General features: G+C 36.4%; 1 protein-coding gene across 2 annotated transcripts in view; it reads right to left on the bottom strand.

Annotated features, from left to right (window-relative positions):
* CCDC93 (coiled-coil domain containing 93) overlaps positions 1-6,228 on the bottom strand; it is a 120,390-nt gene extending 114,162 nt beyond the window's left edge. The window contains exon 1 of one of the 2 annotated variants that reach the window (XM_051985761.1): positions 5,482-6,228. In XM_051985761.1, the coding sequence (XP_051841721.1) occupies positions 5,482-5,766 (285 nt within the window). In that variant the 5' untranslated portion in view covers positions 5,767-6,228. The remainder of the gene's footprint in view (positions 1-5,481) is intronic. The other variant, XM_051985762.1, reaches the window with a different exon arrangement.
* Positions 6,229-22,090: the final 15,862 nt, after the last annotated feature.

Below are 22,090 nucleotides of genomic sequence, written 5' to 3'. Positions count from 1 at the left end.
GCACCAACCTCCCTGATTCCAAATCCTCCCTCCACCAATCTATCCTTTTCTAACAATTCCTTCCCCTAAATTGCCACTTCATTACTCTCTATTCAACAAATTGGGCTTTAAAGAATAGCTAATTCTCAATTTTCAAGAGATTATTATCTAGGAAACTAAGGGGTTTCAACTTCTTGTTAGCTGAACATAGGGATTCAACCACCTAGTTTGTTTGGTTTTCAAGACAATTGAGACCCAGAATTGTAACTAAAGATATCTTTAATAGTATTTCTATGGCAAAGGTACATTCTGCCTTTGGGCAATATATGTGAAAATGTAAATTTAAGAAATAAACTCATTCATTAAGTGAAAAAACATTCAGTGCCTACTATATACCAAGGCACAGTGCTAGACAATTGAATAGATGTAAAAGTCAATTCAATAAACACTCATTAAGTACCTTCTATGTTCATGGCACTATACCAAGGAAATTTTCTTGTGGGGACATTCTATGTTTTAGAATTTAGAGAGGAATTAGAAATCAAAGAACTGAAGGAAAAGTAAGAGAGAGCAACAGAACAATGGCTTTGTAGTGTAAGTCTAAAAAGCCTCAAAGCCACTAAATATCTTTTACTGTTTTTATTAACTGCCTCTGTAGTTAATAACTTTTATTAGCTGCTTTCTGCAATCCAAGTTAAAAAAAAGTTTAAATCTAGCATCCAGATGTTAACTCACTTTTGGATTCTCCCCTTTCCCTCCACATCCAGCAGGTCACCAATACATTTACCATTATTCCTTTATAATATTCCTTTACATTCCTGTAGTATTCCAGCTGGAACTCTGATTACTTCATATTTAAACCACTCTAACAGCCTCCTATCTAGTGTCTCGGATTCTAACTCCTCCCTCAACCAATCTATTCTTCCTAAATTGATACTTTATCATTATTCAAAAATTTCTGATGGTTCCCTACCGCCCATGGAATAAATTCAACTGTATTGTAGTGGAAAGAATTCAAGATGTAGGTACAAATCCCAACTCTGACACTACTTAATCTTACCTTAACCTAGCCTCATTTTTTCATATTAAAAAATGGGAATTAAATCTGTCCTGAGGAAACTGCTTTGGATATCTTTGAATAATATATAATTGAGTCATTATTTCCTCTTATTCTGTGAGAGTCCTTTGTGCCAACTAGACTGTCTGAGCTCATCTTGAGTTTTTTTTTTTTTTCTCACACTCTCTCTGCTCAGTTTGGAGTATCTTTCTCTTTCTGCTTTGATTAAATCATATCAGTTCTTTAAGGCTCAGCTTAAATATCTCTTTTCACTGAGATTTTCCCTGATCACTCCAATTGCAACTCCTAAACATAGCAGTCACTCTCTAAACCTCACTTAAGTCTTGAACAAAACTCCAGATTTTTCTTCCTCTTTACCCTTACATCCTCTTCCTTCTCATCCCAGAAAAGCCTTGACTAAAGCCTCATTCTCCTGCTTGCTGACTTACTCCCTAAAAATATTCTTTTAGGAAACTCTACCATGTTTCACCTCACTAGCAAGTTAACTCTGAGAGTAGGAGACCAAATACAGATAGAGGAGGGCACTGCTGGAAGCAACAGTTTGTGTGGGTCTAGAACAGTGGTATCAAATTCAAATTGAAACTCCCTACCTACAGCATTTCGACTTAGAAAACCACACATTAATATTATTTATATTCTCCCATCAGGGGAGCTAGACAGCTCAGTCCACAGGAGTACCTGGCTTGGAGTTAGGAAGACTCATCTTCCTGAGTTCAAATCCAGCCTCAGACACTTGGTAGTTGTGTGATCCTGAGCAAGTTACTCAACCCTGTCTGCCTCAGTTTCTTCATCTATAAAATAAGCTGGAGAAAGAAATGGTAAACCACTTCAGTATCGCAGCCATAAAAATTCTAAATGGGGTCACAAAGAGTTGCCTATGACTGAAACAACATTGTCCACTGCATTTTTATTTATTTTGTTAAATATTTCCCAGTTACATTTTAATCTGGTCCAGACAGCAGGAATATTGCAGATGCAATGTTCGCATACCTTGCTGCCTTTGGTCTAGGGGGACAAATTATCAAGATATGTGAAAGAAGGAAGGCTATCAAAGAAATGGGAGGGCAGGGGGAATCAGAACTCATTACAAAAAAAAAAAAAAAAATCAAAACCAAAAACAGGTATCTAAGAAAATATCACTAATAATCTGTGTGACTGCTCCACAAAATCTTTTAGGAAGAAAAATCTGTATTTTCCTCACCTACATGTTGAAAGCATCTGCAATGATGATATGAAAAGTAACAGACAGTGACAAATGATATGCTAAACTGGGTCTTATTACTCCAATCACAAAACTGACTAACAGGTACAGAGAAAGTAAGCTTTCACTTTACTTAAGATTTATTGACAATGCTACTTTAAAGATTTTTCTCCCAAAAAACTTTTCTCTAATGCACAAGATAAAAATCTTAAAAGCTTTTCACTTTTTAAAAATTGCATAATATATATTCATTGAGGCTTACAGCAGGAATCACAGGATCACAGATTTAGAGCTGGAAGGAATCTTATAAGCCATGCACTCCATCACTTCCATTTTAGAGATGACAAAAATTGAGAAGTATACTTGGCCAAAGTCACACAGAGCAGAGTGAGGATTCAAGCTCAGTTTCTCTAATTAAATTCACTACCACCTCGATTTTAACATGCTCTGTTAGCAAATATGTATATACTAGAAAAGGCATTTGTCACTGACATGATGGACAGCCACTGTAGAGTCCAAATCAAGAGGGAGTCCCCCTACTTGCCGATATCTTCCAACACAAGGGTTTACAGATGGTGTTAATGCCTGGATCAATGCAAAATTTCCACAATGAGAGTCATAATCACTCAGCAAAGCTTAGTCTAACTCTCTACATGGGAAAAAAACCTACTGGATGAAGAATGTCTACTGTCCATGGTCTGATATGTGACTAGAACAATCAATAGTTCTGGTTCATCAATGCATGTCTTGAATAAATACGTCAAATGAACAAATAGAGTAAGAGCAGGAGAGTAAGATGGACTGAATTTTTGGAAATGATTTAGTTTTTAATGGCTCCTTTTCTTCCCCAAGTTTCTCCCTAAAACACAAACCAATCTTTTTTTTTTTTTGTACCAATATTCTTCTAGAGATCTTTATAGCTATAAAATATGGGATAACAATTTTCAAAGAATTAAAGTATTAGACCACTACAAGGGTAATGGACAGAAAGGCTTGAATGAATTGCAGCAGATTACCATAGGGGAATTGTACAACAGATGGGGGAAGAAAAGATATAATCAGAGAAATATATGACAGGAAAAGAGGTGACCCTATCAGGTAGTGAGAATATGGAATTACCAATGCTCAGTTTTTGGGTTTTATGGGAACCCATACAAAGATATACAAAAAAGAATTTTTTACAAAATGAGAAGGATGATTTACAATCCATACTGTCTGAGGGGAAATTACTGAGAGCTGGAAAGAATTTTAGAAGTCATCTAATACCACGTCCTCATTTTACAGATAAGACAACACAGATACAATAAGAGAAAATGACTCCATAAATAAAATCACAGATTCATGAAAGAATCAAAATGGGTTTACATTTCTCCAGCTTACACCAAAACAGAAAGCAGAGAGGCAGACTAAAAACTGATTGAGCATTTAGAAATTATCATAAGTTGAAATGAAAATTGAAGGCATTAATGTTCATTGACTGTCCTCCATTTTTAGAATTCTTTCCTTCTTCATTTCTACTTCCTGGCTCTCTCCAAGTTCCAGCAAAAATCCTGCCTTCTAAAAGAATTCTTTCCCAAACCTTTTGTTTTTTTTTTCCTGTTGATTATCTCTGAGTTATCCTGTATATACTTTGCTTGCACATAATTATTTTTATGTTAGCACTACCTTGAAGATGATGAGGAAAAGCATTTGCCACTGTGCTTATGCCAGATCTCTTACTAAGTCAGCTTTGCTTCCAAAAATACCAATCATCACCTCAAGAAATAGAAGGCTTGCTGATTGTCTTCCTGCTCTAAATCTCTCCCCACTTCAATATATTCACCACTCAGCCATCAAAGTGATCTTCCTAAAGTACAAGTCTGACACTTCCACCAATCCCTTCCCCCACCATAACTCTTAATAAACTTGAGCCTCCCTCACATTCCAAGTAAAATCTCTGGTATTCAAAGTCCTTTACAAACTGGCTGCCCCACCTTCATTTCAGTGACACTCCATCTCCCAATTCTAGATATTTTCACTGGCAGTCCCTCAAGCCTGAACTGCTCTTCCTCCTTTTCTTTGCTTCTTGTCCTAAAAATTCCAGTTAAAATTCCACCTTCTATAAAAAGAGCTTCTATAATTCTAGTGCCTTCCCTCCATTGATTACTTCCAATTTACATAGTTTTGCATAGCTTGTTTGAACATGGTAGTTTGCATGTTATTTTATCCATTACACTGTAAGCTCACTGACAGCAAGGACTTTTGCTTTTCTTTATATCCCCAGATCTTAGCCTGGCACTTATGTTTATTGACTGACTGGCTGAATAAAGGCACTAAGTCAAGTCTGCTTTTTCTCAGTGTCGACTTGCAACAGGAAACTTACTGGAACAGAAACTTAGCCGCTTCGCTTATCAACATCCCCTCCAAGAGAAAGCCCTGTATCAACAAGGCTCCAAATCTCAGAAATAAAGTATCCATTAACGAACTTCTTGCCTCTCCTCCCAAATTACTCCAATAGTTTTCAGCATTCTCCAGACCCACTTCCCAATCTCTCTACCTAGTGCCTGGGTCTAGCCCATAGGCACCGGAGATGCTTTCCATGACAACCCCACGACAGATGGGAAGCCAAACTCCCCACCCGGTCACTAGCACCAGCAGGAAATCTGGGTTTTTCTGATCTGCTAAGGTGAAGGGCAGGCTGACACACCCCCTGTCAGACAGAGGCAGCGGGAGCGGAGAAGAAAGACCAGCGATCTGGCAAGGTCACCCCTTGCACAATCATTAAACCCAAATCACCCAGAGGACTAAGTTGCAAGTCTCGTGATCGCAGATAAAGGGAAGGAGCCTCGGGTCCTGAGAGAAGGACGCGAGCCGGCAGGCAGAGAGACGGGCAGGCAAGGTTCCGGCACCATTCACAAGCTTGATAGTGGTTAGGACTGGTGCCGTGACTGCCCTGGGCATCCAGCGGATCCCAGAGCCCGCTCCGGACCATTCCCGGGGCCCGAGAGGCTTGGAGAAAACCCGGTGGCTGGGCAGCCAGGAGGGGAGGGGGCTCAGGACGCACGCCCCTCCCGCTTCTCTCTCCGGCTCCCCAACGTCCTCTCCCCGACTTGCAGACACACCTGGGTATGGGGATGAGCGCAGGATGGGGCCCCCCTCCCCACTCACACACACCCTCTCTGGGGCACACCCAGGAAACCTAGTCCCCGAAGGGTTCCTAACAGGAAGGGGACCCATTCCATACCTCCTGCGGAGCCTGGGACTCCTGCCCCTGGGGGAGCTCCATGGCCCACCCACCCAGGTCGGGACAGGCGGCTGCAGCAGAGCCGAGGCGGGGAACCACCAGAGGAAGTCGTCCCTTGTTCGGAGCTGCTACCGGGGTGGAGTGCAAAGAGAAAACTTCCTCCGCCTCCAGCCAAACCTCCTCGCCGCCTGCCCCGGCCTGCACATGCGCACAGGCGCCTGCCCCAGCCCGGAGTACGCGCTCCGTCCCGGGTTTCCGAGGCTGCCGGGAGCGAACATCGGGCATCGAGTTCAGGTTCGAAAAGTGTCAGCGGAGCCAGCTAGGAAGGATTTGCTGGAGTGGGTCGCTTTCCTGGTTCTAGAGAGCAACTGCCTGGAAAAGCAAGCGCGCCCTCCCTCCTGCCCCTTTGCAAATAAGACTACATGTTCACCTGCCAGCGAAGCATTTTTAATGGGGGGGAGGTTGGAGACAAGGCTTGGCTTCCAATGCCGACTATGATAAGTGATTTGTACGTGCGCTAGACTCCTAATGCTAGAAATGTGCTGCCATAGAAAGTATGTTGGAATCAGGAGATCCAAGTTCAAATTCTAATTTTGCCGCCGGGGGAGAGGACAAATCACTTTATTTCTCTAGGTTTTAATTTCCTTGTCTGCAAAATGAAGAAGTTGGACCCAGTGAGCCCCCACGTGCCCCTTCTTGTTCTAAATCGATGCTTATCTAGTTCTGACCCCTTTGTTATAAATGTAAGAAAAAAAAAAAGCGCTGAAGTGTAGGCCAAAAGTTGCACTGACCGGGTAGAGCTTTCTGACTCCAAGTCTAGTGTTCTTAAGAAACGAGGCTGTCCTGTATCTTGGTTTCCTTATGTGTAAAATGAAAATAACAATTCTCGTACTGTTTGCTTGAAGGGATTTTAAGAAAAAGATCTTGTAAACGTTAAAATAATAGATCGCTACTGTTATCTCCTTCCCATTTTTACTACTTGCTTTACCTAAGAACTTCCACATGAATAGGGAACACCAGAAAAGTCGGCATCAATATATTTAGGATGTTTTGTCCTGTTTACATTTATAATGTGTGTTGTTGGGTTACAAGCTGACATGTAGATAAATGGACAGATTTAGTTTCTAGATGAGAATACAGTCTCCAAAAGAACATCAGTTAATGACTGTGCCAATTTTTCCATTTTCTTGGCACAAAACCATGCTATTATGGCAGAGGAATTCTAGAAAGTGAAATACATTCTATCTGTTCTTATCAGGAACAGCATGGTTGTCAAGAAAGAGATAATTCCCTGAGCATCCCTCCTATCTTATTTGTCCCTTTCACTTCTTTACACTTAGCTCCTTTAGTCCAAGCTGAGCCTAAGATCATAAGAAGTTCTCTCCTCCAAGGCTTTGGGAATCTTGGGAGTTTAGAGCTGGAAGGGAAATTAGGTTTCTCATCTGTAAAATAAAAGAATTGACTTATAATTAGAGAAATGCAAATTCAAGCAACTCTGAGGTTCCACTTCACATCCATCAGATTGGCAAAGTTGGCAAAAAAGAAACATGATAAAAGTTAACAGTATCTATGGGAAAACATTTACAATAATGCAGTATGCTGGAGCTGTGAATTAGCCCAGCCCTTCTAGAAAGCAATTTAGAACCATGCCCCCAAAAGTCATTAGACTGTGTATATCCTTTAAACAATCTTAAACCATACCATTGTTGTTCTACCATGTCCATATGGACTATATGTGTGTGTGTGTGTGTGTGTGTGTGTGTGTGTGTGTGTGTGTGGATTATAGAATTCCAGGCCTTTCTGTCTTTCCCTGTCTCTAAATCTGACCAAGTTCATATTTACTGTTTCCATAACATTATCTATCCATCTCATCCCTTGCTGTCCCTTTTCTTTTTGCCTTCAATCTTTCCCAGTTATCAGGATCTTTTCTAACGAGTCCATTCTTCTCATTATGTAGCCAAAGTATTTGAATAACCTGAATTAAGTTTTAAAAATAATAACTGATATTGCTTGTCCTTACTGTCCAAGGGATTCTCAAAAGTCTTCTCCAGCACCACAATTTGGAAGTGTAGATTTTGTGGTACTCAACTTTCCTTATAATACAACTTCCACAGCCATACATTATATAACTTTGACCATGTGGATCTTTGTCAGCAAGGTGATATCTCTGCTTTTTAGGGTAATGTGCAGATTTGCAATACCATTACTAGATATAAACTCCAAAGAAATCAAAGAAAAAAAGGGGGGAAAGATCTATACATACAACCTTCCCATTTTATAAATGGAGTCTATTGAAAATCGCAGGAGTCTTAGCTAGTTAGTGGCCCAGGCCATATTAGAATCCATTTTATTCCCAATTCAGGGCCCTCTCTACTGCATCTTATTGGCATCCATGGTAAATATTTGCTGGATACCCTTAATAAATCAAGAAGCAATTATTAAGAACCTGCTATGTTTCAGAGAATACAATATTTTTGGTGCTAGATGTGCAGATAGGTATACTACAATGCAAATCCTTGATATTTTCTCTAGCAAAATTACTCCCCATTATCATGCTCATTCTCTAATATTCAATCCCTCTCTGTCTACTGGCTCTTTCCCTGCTCTTTACAAATAGTATCATATCTCATCCTTAAAAAAAAAAAAAAAAAACTCTCTTGTGATCCTCCTAGTTATTGCACCATAGCTCTTCCCCTTCCAGGCTAAATTTGAGAAAGCTATCTACAAATGGTGCTGCCACTTCCTCTCTTCTCATTTGCTTCTGAATCTTGTGCAGTTTGGCTTCTGACCTCATCATTCAACTGCAATTGCCCTCTCCAAAGTTACTAATGATCTCCTATCGAATGGCCTTTTTTTCTTCTTTCTAATAGCTTTCTTGACCTTTCTATAGCCTTTGAAAATATTGATCACTTCCTCCTGGAGGTGATAAGGTGTTACTGAGCCTCCAATTAGGGTGATCTGAGTTCAAATCCAGTCTCAAATATGTATGAGCTGTGCTATCCTACATCAATTATTTAACCCCTGTCTGCCATTTTTTCAATTACACTAGCACTAGGATTACACTAGCATCTTACAGGGTTGTTGTGATGATTAAAGGAAATATTTGTAAAGCGTTTAGCACAGTGCCTAGTACATAGTAGGCATTTAATTAATATTTCTTTCCTTCTTTAGTTTTTGGGATTTTTTGTTTGTTTTTTAGTTTTTTCCTTTTTTTTTTTTTTTTTTTTTTTGCCAACCTATCCAACCTTTCTTCAGTCTCCTTGTTGGTTTTTCATCTTTGTCTGCACACCAACTAAGAATATCCCTCAAAGCTTTATCCTATGCTCTCTTCTACCTTTTACTATATCACTATCTTATACTATATCACATCACTATATCACTATAGCACTTGATCTCATCAACTCCCTTGAGTTTAAGAATCACCTCTATGCGGGTAATTCTGAGATACATATATTTGGTGCTCATGTCTCTTGTGAACTCCAGACACACATCTTCAAAATTCAGCATGTCCAAAAGAAAATTCATTCTCTTTTTTCCCAAATTTTCCTTTCTTCCCAACTTTGTCACTGTCAAGGACAAGTATTTCCATCCTCCCTGTTACTCAGGCTCTCAATTCAGTGATATCCTGACTTTTCTCTCACATTCACTCCATATCTAGTCTATTGACAAGCCTTAGTGTTTCTACTTTTGCTTCATCTCTTCTATATGCTACCTCTTCTACTAACACAGCTACTACACAGTACAAGTCCTCATTATCTCTCACTGGAACTATTGTAATTCACTCCTAATTGGTTTCTCTATCTCAAGGCGCTTCTAACTCTAATTCATCCTATTTGGCTACCAACATGATTTTTCTAGAGCAGGTCTCTATTATCTCCATAAAAGCACATACTTTTAATAATGGCACATTTTTTCAAAGCATCAGGCAATAATAACCTCTTTCTCTGGATTAAGCCTAGAGAAATATAATGTAGTCATTTTCTTGTCCTTCTTAGAAATACGAACTGATTGTCCTGCAATATGGCTATGACAGCCCTTTAATCACCATCAGTGAATATTGTATATGTCTCAAGTATGTGGTGATGTAGAATTTTCAATATGACTACGATTCAGACTCATTTTTGTAATTTCACATTGCCTCAAACACTAGTTATGTGATCCTTGGCAAGTCATTTAATCCTGTTTGCCTCAGTTTCTTTATCTGTAAAATAATCCAAAAAAGAAAATGACAAACTACTACAGTATCTTTACCCAAAAAGCTCCAAAGGAAGTCATGAAGAGTCAGATAGGACTGAAAATGACAACAAAAAGTATTTAAAGGGGCTATAGATACAAAAATATAAGACTCAGTTCCCATCTTCAACAAGTTGATGATATAGTTAGAAATACGAAACTGTAATATACATAAGACACTTATGAACAAAACAAAAACAACATCTAATTAATTAGCACCCTGCAGTATTAGGTGAGAATTAAGAACTTCAGAGGAAAGGGAGGTCTATGAGGACTCAAATAAAAGTAGCTAATATATATATGGTGCTTATAACATGCCAGGCATAGTGCTAAGTACTTTACAATTATATCACAACAACCATAGGAAGTAAATGCTTTTATAGTTAAGAAACCTGGGACAAGGGAATCAAAGTGACTTGCCTAGAATCACACAACTAGTAAGTGTTTGAGTCCAGATTTGAGTTCATGTCTTCCTGACTCTAGAGCAATGTAGTTATACCTGAGCTAGGAGGTGGGATTAAGGCTAGATCTCAAAGGATTAGGGGAATTTAGCTGGAGGATTGAGAGAGGAAGATGCAGAATAAATCACATTCTTGGTTAGGCAAAGAGCATAAATGGCCAGGTAGAAGCTAAAGAGCAGAACACATACTCCAAATACACTGTCCTTCTTCATTTCTTTTCATTTTTTCCCAGAATCACTGCTTTGATTTTCTTCTCCACAAAAGAGATTATCTCCTCCTTTATTCAATAAATAACTTAAATTGATACACTTTGCAATTTTCAAGAATAAAAATGGCTTGTATTTAATGTTTTTTGGGGGTTTCTGATATTTTTAAAAATAGTTTTTTTAAAATTTTTCGAAATACATGCAAAGATAGTTTTCTACATTCACCATTGCAAAATCTTGTTTTCCAAATTTTCCTCTCTCTCCTCCCCCCTTCCTGGCAGCAAGCAATCTGATATAGTTTAAATATATACAATTCTTCTAACATTTCTATATTCATCATGCTGTGCAAAAAAAAAAAAAAAAAATCAGATCAAAAGGGAAAAAAAATACAAGAAAAAAAAACCCAACCAAATAAACAACAACAACAAAAGATTTAAATTCTATGCTTTCATCTATATTCAGTCTCCATAGTTCTCTTTCTGGATGTGGATGGCACTTTTTATTACAAGTCTATTGGAATTACCTTGGAATCACTTCATTGTTGAAAAAAGCCAAGTCCATCATAGTTGATCATCACACAATCTTGATGTTACTGTGTACTATTTTCTCTTTGTTTTGCTCACTTCACTCAATATCAGTTCATGTAAGTTTTTCCAGGCCTTTCTGAAACCAATCTGCTCATCATTTGGTTTGTGTTTAATTGTCCTGCAATATGGTTATAAAAGCCCTCTTATTACCATCAGTGAATATTGTATATGTCCCAAGTATATAGTGATGTAGAATTTTCAATATGATTACTTTTCAGATTCATCTTTATAAGTTCAAATCTGGCCTTAGACACTTAGTAGCTGTGTGACCCTAAGCAAGTTACTTAATCGTGTTTGCCTCAGTTTCTGAAAAGGGAAAACAAAGGAAAATAAATGCAAAAAGGTCCAGTTCTATCATTTCCTATCTGTAGATCCCAGGCTCACTTCTTTTCCTTTTACTCCCTGCTAAAGATTATGCTTCGCAAACTCTGTATGGTCCACTGAAGCTAAGTATATTAATTTTGCTGAACTAGGCCTGAGTATTTAGGCCTGGACTTAGAGTCCAGGGGTCCTCAAACTTTTTAAATAGGGGATCAGTTCACTGTCCCTCAGACTGTTGGAGGGTCAGACTATAGTAAAAACAAAAACTTTGTTTTGTGGGCCTTTAAATAAAGAAACTTCATAGTCCTAGGTGAGGGGAATAAACGTCCTCAGCTGCCAAATCTGGCCTGCGGGCCGTAGTTTGAGGACCTGAGTCTTAGACTTATTCTACAGCCTGATTCCCTAAATTGAGGGGTTCCAACACAACTCTTTTGTCCCAAAAGCGAAAAAAGTGAATCATGTTCTTTTTAAAGTCAATTTTTATTGCTATCTTTTGTTTTTATATTAGCTTCATTCTTGAATATGCCTTTTCCCCCCTTATCCAACAAGCTATTTTTTTGTAACAAAGAATTAAAAAAATGGGTGGGGGAGAAAGGCAGTTCAGTAAAATGAATATGCCAATGTAGTCCCATAGTTTATACAAAATATCACACCTACATTTCCCCACCTCTTACAAAGGAGAAAAGGTACATTTTTCTCTCTTCCCTGTAGCCACACTTGACCATTAGCTCAGTATGTTATTATGAATATTATTCCTTTTTTTCCTAAGAAATCTCCTGGAGTACATGTAGGAAAATATGGGGGAAGGCTACCCAATGGCATTCCATAACCTCTGTTCCCTTCTGAGTTTCATTCAACATCATGGAAACATTTATTTATCCATTGGAGTGTATTACCTGAAGTTTGATAAAGCTTCAGGTAGACAGCGCTAGTTGTGAAGAGCTTTGGGTTGTGGCCTTGATTCTTTCCCAAGATGACCTTTGATTAAGCATCGAACTTCCTTAAGATCTAAGTACCATCATTTGGTAAAATAAGTACCAAATTCAGAATGTATTATCAACTTATTATAAGGCTCATTGCCACTAAATATAGTGGAACCTAAGCCTTATCTCATATTACCTCTCTACCCTCTCCCAATGCACACTCCCTGTGCCCTAGCCAGATTGGACCATTGTCTTCTCAATGTATACTGTATTCCCCTTTCTGTGCAAAACAGTGGTATAGCCCAAAGAACACTAATCCTAGGTTCTCTGCCATACTAACCCATGTGATCTTAAATAACATATCCTCTTAGAGCCTCAGTTTGGGGATCAGATGAGGTCAGAGACTTCTTGCAAAGATTATGAATAAATGTAGCAAAAAATGCAAATATTTTAACATCTGGCTATTTATTAGATGGCCACTAGGTGGCAAACTGACATGACTGCTTTTAGAAGAAATACAGAGTATTTAAGCTTTAATAGCATACATCTGCACTCAGATTTTGAGGACATTTTATATTTGGTCAGATTACAAGTCCCAAAATAGCAAAACAAAATAGTCAAATAGTCAAAACTGAGTCAATTTCAGACTATCCTATAATTTATTATTTTAGGTGACCTCTAGCAGTGGAAATAGAACATGGTTCACATTTGTTGGAACTGAGAAAAGTTCAAGTTCTTCATGCAATCATTACTCAATCAGTCAGTCAACAAACATTTATTAAATGCCTAGGTAATTATTTATTATGATATGCATTATATGTCATGTATATTATATAATTTTTATTATTTGTTTTATATATATATAATTATGTTTATATATTTGACATATAAATATGTGTGTGTGTGTGTGTGTGTGTGTGTGTGTGTCTGTGTGTATAACTGTATTTTACATAGTTTTTTGTTATATTAAGCTCTGGGGATATAAAGAAAGGGAAACGACTGTTTCTGTTTTCAGTCAACTGGCATGGGCTCAAATTCTGATTCTACCCCTTATTATACATGTTACCTGGAACAAGTCAGTGCACATTCTGCATTGCAATTTCATCTGTAAAACAAGACAGTTAAATCAGATTATTCCTAAAGCCTCTTCTAACTTTAAATTATATGATTTAATGACATTTTAAAAATGTAAACCCTTTTCAAAAGCTATCAACTGCCAATTTCCCAATAAAGAGCCTACATTTCTTCCTCTATTAAGGTACAGAAGTATAATCCTCTCCATTAGAACTGAAAGAATCAAAATAAAGCCAGTGGGCCAGATTGCGTGGGAATAATTAATGCCACACATAATCTGTACCTTCTCTATGTCTCTACACTCATAGAAACTGAGAGGAACATCCTTTGTTTTATAAAAGAATTAGGTGCCCAAGGTCATAGAGTTAGTCATAGACCAGGGCTTAAAATCCATGCTTTCTGAACAAAAGTTATTCCACTTACCAAATTACCTGCTTTCCCACTTTGCTCTCCCTAAACTGTCTACTAATTTGTCCCTGAGCATTTTATGGTTTGCTTGCAATATTCTCTCTACCTAAGATGACCACTGCCCTTTTCTCAAAGCTCCATTTCTCCTTAAGACTTAGTGCAAAGCTGTGATAGGACAAGCATTTCCCTGATGCAATTTCTTTGCTCCCACCCAAAACATGGGGAGGCTTTAACCAAAAAGAAGACAAAATTGTCCCCAGAGATCTGGTAAGCCTCATCTTTCTTGATGTAACTTCCTGGTCATCTAGAGGTTCAATGAAGTCCTAGCCACTTTGAGACTTGGTCTCAAAGAGTGACTCATGAGGGTCACTATAAATTGAAGACTTAATATACTGATGATGACAATAATAATAACTATCATTTATATAGCACCTGCTATATATTGGGAACTATGCTAAGCAGTTTATAAGTCTTATATTACTTGATTCTTACAACCTTGGGAAGTAGGTGCTATTATTATTCCCATTTTACAGAAGAAGAAATTAAGCCAAACAGGTTAAGTGACTTGGCTAGGGTCATACATATAGTAAATGCCTGTGGCTAGATTTGAACTGACTTCTGTGGCTGCAGGCTTAGTGTTCTACCTGCCACACCACCCAGCTGATCAATCATATCTACAAATCCTAAATGTAAGTACAGCTGCATTCTTTCTGCATATCTATGCTGGGTTAAGATAAAGAAAACCTCTTCCATCAAATTTTTTGTTGATTTACAAGTGCATCATTTGGTTCTAAAATTGAACTTCAATTAAGAGTGCTAGCCTCCAACAAAATTTTGCCTCCTCCATGAGGCCTTCCTTAAATTCCCCAGGCATTCTGTAAGGGCAAGTGGGGAAAGAGGGAAGGGAAGAGAAATTAACCTACTGTCTCTCCTGTTCATTTGCTAGTTAACTTGGGTAATATTGAATTGCTAATCACTTTTTATATAGTTTTCCTATCTCTCAGGGAGAAAATAAGTGCTTTGAGAGTAGGATCTTTAAATCTTTATGTACCAGGTATCCAACATACTGTCCTGCACACACTATGCATTAATATAGGTATGTATGATCAATAAATATTTAGAGATGATGATTCCTCATGAAGAAAATGTAAATAATAAGGGGCAACAGGTATTACGAGCTTATTATGTGCCAGGCACTGTGCTAAGCACTAGGAATTTAAGTAAAGTATAAACCAAAAGAGAATTCTTACTCTCAAGATTCTTACTAGTAGGGAAAAAAGAACAATAAAAGGAAGCTGAAAAAAGGTGGAAGGAAAGTCAGAAAAGTCAAGAACTAAGTCAGATCAGAAGTCAACATGGATAAGATTTTTCTTCAAATAGATGTTCTGGGAAAGAAAACAGGATTCAGAAGAGGAGGCTAAAGGATTGGAGGAGGTTTTTATTTTTTTTTAATAGTCCAGAGCATCAGGAACTGAGCTGGGTTAGAAGTGAGCATGGCTGACATGGGCACTTTGTCAAATGGAGGTCTTGAGGGGAACTTATCAATTGTATGACTATGGGACATTGCCTCTTGAGTCACACCTACTACTTGTGGGATCGTGAGTCGCTTAGCCTCCCTGGTCCTCAGTTTCCTCATCTATTCAATGAGAGGGTTGAACTAGATAGCATCTGAGGTCTTTACTAGCCCTAACGTGATTCTATGGAAAAATTTTCCTGCCCACTAGCCTCAAAATATGATCTCCAAAAGCTTTAGTAGACTCATTATTTTCCTATTTATTTATTTCTTCCCCTGTACTCTTCACCATCAGATTTATTCATAGTTTCCATCTATTTTCTCCTCATTATATACCTAAGAATTTAACTATGAGTCATCCTACAGTATCACCATCCCACCAATGAATTTAGACTAAATTAATTTAAAATTTTTAAAAAGAATTCTTGAAAGGAGTAAAATAGTTATTCTGGCTATGCTGTTTGAAAAGACTAGTATAGATTATGACATTTGGTATAATGAAATGCAGATTATCAGCTAAGAACTAGTTATCCTTGCTACTTACCCACTAACTATATGTTAAGTTTGTGGTTAAGTCATTTCTCCCTAGTAAAATATAAAAGAAAAAAATAAAGGAGTTAGGCTAAATGATCTCTTAGTTTTCCAAAAATCTCTTAGTTTTCAATCATTCTATAATTGTATGACTATGTGATCTCTAATGTCCCTTTCAGCTTGAATACTATAGGGTCCTATGATTAAGTATTCATCCATCAGATGATGATTCATACAAAGGTCAAGTATTCCAGAACCATGTCAGGTCCTTGATGAGCAATTTAACATGGATTTGACAGGGGAGGCTGCTTCTTCTAATGTAACTGATAGAAGGTACCGAACAGGAGAGGATTTAAAATCTGGAAACCTAACTTGGAGGATAGGACGGTTCTGCTGTTCCATCATTTCAGTCACATATGATTCTTCATAATCCCATTTGGGGGTTTCTTGGCAAAGCATCTGATGCCAGATTTGAACTCAAGATGATGAGTCTTCCAGGCCTGGCACTCTATCCATTCTATCACATAGAATGCTCTAGGGAAGCAAAAAAAGCTTCTTTATAATTCAGTGCCATCAAGCTCACCCCAGTTAATATCATCAGAAAAAAAAATAGTAAAATAGGAAAAACACAGAAGGGTCAGCCTTTTGCAAAAACAAAGCAGAAAACTGCTTATATGGGGAAATTTGGAGGAATGCTACAAAAATATTTCCTCCATAAAACTGAAATATATACATTACTCAATTCTTTGGGTCAAAATATTAACAGTTCCTGTTAAATGGAAATGTTGCCTAGGTAAGTGGTAGCAAACTTCCTTGACATCATTTTCTTCTGTCAAATCGAAGATTTGGATTTGGTGATTCTTAATATCTCCTACAGCTCTAATCTTTTATGATTATGTTTCTGGCTTTGATATTTTAAAATCATGGCATTTCTCTTGATTGCAAAAGAGTTGGTTTTTTGAGCTTTTTTTCTCTAAAAAGAAAATGTTGGATCTAAGAGACAATGAGATGCCTGAGTGAAGTGCTCATATGAAAATAAGTAAGTGGAATATATGCTTGTATACCTCTGGAACTTTGGGTCACAATTTTCTTTTTTGAATTCTATATTTTTATCAGATATCCGTGAAAACTGGTCCTTTTCAAAGCACCACTGAAGTATTAGTTGTCTAATTAGTTATTGTAGCAGGGTAACTATTACATAAATCAATTCCCAACTTCTTAGCTTGATCATGGATGCTAATAGAATAGATTAGAGATCTGTAGCCCCAGAGAGAACAGCTTTGGATGAATAATATATTTTATTTGTCAGCAGTCCTAAAGTTCAATTTATGGTGAAATTAACTGAGAATAGATTGCAAATAATTGTCAGCTCATTGTCAGTCCTTATTGCTAAGGCCCTGAATAGATAGAATGACGAAAAGGTAATTCGTTTTTCTTTGTAATTGCTTCACGATAATTCAAGACTCCCTGAAAGAAGCATGGTACCATGCATTTTGGAAATTGTAAGAAAATGCAGACCTTGACTGCATACAGAACATCTCTTAAACATTGAATGTAGTAGAATTTAACCTGGAATTCCTGGATTCCATTAAGTCATTTCCATTGGTTCAAAAAAAAAAAAAAAAAAAAAGCTGGCCATAGTGGTTAACATGATGTTCTCAAGGCCCTGATAAATATTTTATGGTTAATACAATAATATTTTGAAAAGGAATTGAGTTAAATCTTTTCACTCTGACTCCTGAAAAGAAGTTTTTGTAAGTCTTTTCAAATGATATGATGTGATCAATAGCTTTTTCCCTCCTTTGAATTAGACTTGTAAAGTCAGAAAGATTAACATGAATAGAGAAGAAATAAAATCAATAGCCAACATGATAGATGAGTTTTCAAAGAATAAATACAGGTTTGATTCAATTGAAGTCATCAGACAATTACTAAGCTTTGTTTTTTCCTTTCTTAAAATGTATTTATCTTCACCCCAATGTACAACTATGTCTTATAAATGTGTTGTTCAAAATCCTTTCTTCTCATCCTTCTCCTGAACCTCTTAGCACAACTAACATTCTTTTGTGGAACTCTTTTTCAAATTTTTTCATTTATTATGTCTTCCTCTTTAGTTTTATTCCCCTTATATTGTACTCTGAATTCTATTCTTCTGTTCATGGATGGCACTTTTGCACATTCCTTGTGTAAATATTCTATAAATATCATAAGAAATAAAATTACTATGGAACAGAGTTTGATACCCCCTTCTATATTAGATACCCTCTTTTCTATATTAGAGCATGTATAAATAACATCTTTATCTCTCCTCTCCCCATGTATATATGTATATGTATGTATTTCTGTTTATTTTTTGAGGAGTAGGCATTTCTGCTATATCTTACTGCTTAGAATATTTATTGCTTAAAATATTTGAGTTTTTGAAGGAAGCAGAAAAATGTTCTGGAAATTACTCAGCATTGGGAATAATTAAGTCCAGTTCTATCCCCTGCCTTAACCATGATCATTAGGTCAGTGACAGGGACAGAACTCTTTTATAATAGGTTTGGTCCTAGGAATGTTCATGGAAAACTTGTTCTCCATTTTGGAGTATACTGTGAATGTTTCCAGTCCACTTGTGTGCTTTTTGGTTGGCTGCTGAGCTGAAACTGAGAGAACATATAAAAGAACTCAATTTAAACATATTGGAGTCTTTCCTTTTTTGGATAGAAAGTGAGAAAAATAACCTGCTTTAATCTTCCACATGGGGTAGGATGGGTCAGTTTTTGGCTAGGAAGCCATGAGCACATGTTGATTCTATCTCTGTTGGATCTACTCTTTTCTGTCCTTAAGCAAAGGAGTATTGGGGACAACACTGATCTTATGAACTTTGAAAGAGTAGAGTCCATATTAGAATTTGCCAGTAGCCAAGTCTTATGAAGGGAACAAAATGTCCCAGGATGAGAGTCTATGCCAGAGTTTGCCTGTCAAGGATTGACCTGCATGACCGAATAAAGCAATGTATCCATGACTTCTAAGAGGAAGGGATTTATTTATTGACTGTACCACATTCAGACATGAACTAGATGGGAGCAAATACTTTGTAGCAACACATTTAAGTTTGAATCCAGTATTCACAGGTACTAAGATGACATGAAAATACCTCCACATGTTGAAGAGAAAAGCATTGTAATTTCTGTTCTTGTTCTATCTTCCTAGTAAATATCTCTTTATAAAAACTAATTGATGTTAAAATGAGTATGGGATGCTAATGAGAAATGTAAATGAGGAGATATTAATTGATAAGATATTAATTGATAATGGCCAGATGATATTGTAGAGGATTGGGCAGTTGATTTTGGAAGGAATATATCAGAATGAGCTTCTAAAATCTCTTCCATCTCTAAATAATGACAATTATATATATATAGTGCTTTAAGATTTTCAAAGTGTTTTATAAGTGTTTCTTTATTTGATTCTCACAATAATACTGTGAGATATGTGCTATTATTTCTTCTGTTTTTTAGATGAGAAAACTGAGGCAAATACAGGTCAAATAATTTTCCTGGAGTCATATGTCTAATAATTATCTGAAATAGGATTCATCACTTAGGTCTTCCTAATTTCAATTATTTGACCTTCACATTTCTTTGCTCTATTACTATCCTTAGATTGGGGATTCTTAATCTGGTATCTATAAATTTGCTATTTCAATAGTTTGTTAACTATTTCAGTAAAACTGGTTTCTTTAGTAATTCTATGTATTTTATGCATTTAAAAATAGTATTCTGAAAAGGTGTGCATAGAATTCATTAAATTTCTAAGGAGTGCATGACATAAAAAAGGTAAAGTCCTTGTAAAGTCCTTGCTTAGATCATTTTTACAATTTTTTGATCAGTGTTCTTTGTTTGACTGCTTGATCCACTGTCTTAACAAAATTTAAGAGAATTAATTTCATTGCTTAGGTTTTTTTGCTTTGTTTTGCTTTTTGATAATGAAAGAAAAAATCTATGGGTTTTTTTTTTTTTTGCACTCTCTGTGTTTGATGACAGTGGAAACAATCAATTTTTAAGTTGTCCAATGTTATTTCATAATCTTTGTGTGACATTTATTTATGTTGTGGATTCAGTTTTAGATCTTTATCTGATTCATAATAAACAACAATAAGAAAATTTTATTTTTCTGAGGTTTTAGGGTTTTTTCCCCAATCATTTCCCCTCATAGTTAATACAGCATTTGGTCAGTGTGTTAAGGTTTTTTATTTTTATTTTTAAATTTTTTTCCTTCTGCATTTTTTGTGTTACCCATATGGGTTTGTCTGAATGGACCTCATAGGAGACAAATATAGATATATCTGGAGTCTCATCTATCTGTCTCTAAAGAAGAATTTCATTGAAGGGAACTGGCAACTGAGGCTACAATTCTGACCTGCTCTGCTCTTCTCATGAAGGCATATTGGACTAGAATTATATCTAAGGGTGTTGTAAATGGTTAATAATTGGCTCTCAAAAAAAGTATGCATGAAACATCTATAATTTACATCTGCAATTGATTCAGTTTGACAGAAATTTTCCTTTCTTTTTTTTATTTTTGGTTGGGAAATCATACAGAAAAGCTAGTCTACCATACTGCCAATAATGTGACGTAACTGAAAGTTTTTAAGCAGGGGAATCATATGGTTGCTTTTCATTATAAAGAGTAATTTGGCAGTTGTATGAAAGAAAGATTGGAGAGAAGTGAGGCAGGAGGCTGATAAAATAATTCAGGTAAGAGGTAATGAAGTACTAAACCTATGTGAGAGAACAAGAGAGCACAGTTAGAGAGATATTATGGAGGTACTATTGACAGGACTTGATAATTGACTTGATAAATATTGATTTAAATCACAACCATTACTTTGAGAAGTTTCGCCACTCCCACAAAGAGGTCAAAAGAGCCCAGAAATCATCTTCACCAGCAAATGTTAGGTCTTTTTTGCCAAGTGACTATATAACAGCCAAGAGAGATGGCAATTTAGAAAATAAACTCATCTGTGACACATAACAATGGAATAGGCTAGTGAAATGCAAGCAGGAACATCTCATAAGAAAGAAAAAACAATAGAGAGAAAAATGAGTTTCTAGAAAGCTTAATGTGATACCCTACAAAGCTGGATCTTGGGGATAACATTTATAGAGGAAAATAGGAGGCAATAAATAAATATGAATTGGGATGGTTTTTCAGTGTTGGTTTGGTTTTTATAGTGATTAGTTTTTATCCTTAATAACAATGGCTGCTACATTTGGAATTTAATGGCTAATGTCCAAAATGCTATATAAAACAATGAATAAAACACTTACAAAGGAAAAGCCAGAAAAAAACTGAATCTAACAAAATACTTAGAGAAGGAATCTATATTGTAGGTATCATAATTTTAAAGGCCCTTAGGGGCTGGTTATCAAGGAATATCAGAAAGGAAGATTCTGTAAAAATAGAAAAAGTAACAGATTTATTGCCAAGTAAAAATGACCCAGAAAATATCGCATTATTGATTAATATACCTACTTTTTACTCTCTACAAAATACTTATGATAACACACTATTCATGTACTTAGTATATTTTTATGCTTTTTAAAAAATTATTTTAATAACATTTTATTTCCCCCAATTATACATCAAACAAGTTTTATTATTTATTTTTACAAGATTTTGAGTTTCAAAATGTTTTCCTCCCTCCCTTCCCTCTCCTCCTTCTAAAATGGTAGGCAATTTGATACAAGTTATACATGTGCTATCATGTAAAACTTATTTCTATATTAATCACAGTTGTAAAAGAAGAAGCAGATCAAAAGGGAAAAACACACAAAAAATAAAGTAAGTGAAGAAAAAGTGTGATCCAATATGCATTCAGAGTTCATCAGTTTTTTTAATTGGGATGTGGATGGCGTTTTCCTTCATGAATGCTTTGTACTTGTTTTGAATCATTGTGTTGTTGAGAAGAGTGGAGTCATTCATAGTTATTGCTGATACTATGGACAATGTTTTCCTGTTTTTCTGCTCATTTCATTTTGCATCAGTTTATACAAGTCTTTCCAGGTTTTTCTAAAGTTTGCCTATTCATTTCTTATTGCACAATAGTATTCTATTCCATTATTATACCACAGGTTGTTCAGCTATTCCCTAATTAAAAGACATCCCCTCAATTTCCAATATTTTGCCCCCACAAAAAGACCTGCTAGAAATATTTTTGCCTATGTAGGTCCTTTTCTTTTTCATACCTCTTGACTCAGAAATAGCACTACTAAGTTTGATGCAGTTTGATTGTACTTTGGGTATGGTTCCAAATAGATCTCCAGAATGGTTGGATTGATTCACAACTCCATAGTATATCAGT

This window comes from Antechinus flavipes, chromosome 3, assembly GCF_016432865.1.
Source record: "Antechinus flavipes isolate AdamAnt ecotype Samford, QLD, Australia chromosome 3, AdamAnt_v2, whole genome shotgun sequence".
Taxonomy (NCBI): Eukaryota; Metazoa; Chordata; class Mammalia; order Dasyuromorphia; family Dasyuridae; genus Antechinus; species Antechinus flavipes.
Note: the sequence above shows the minus strand (reverse complement) of the source record. Positions and strands in the feature narration are given on the sequence as shown.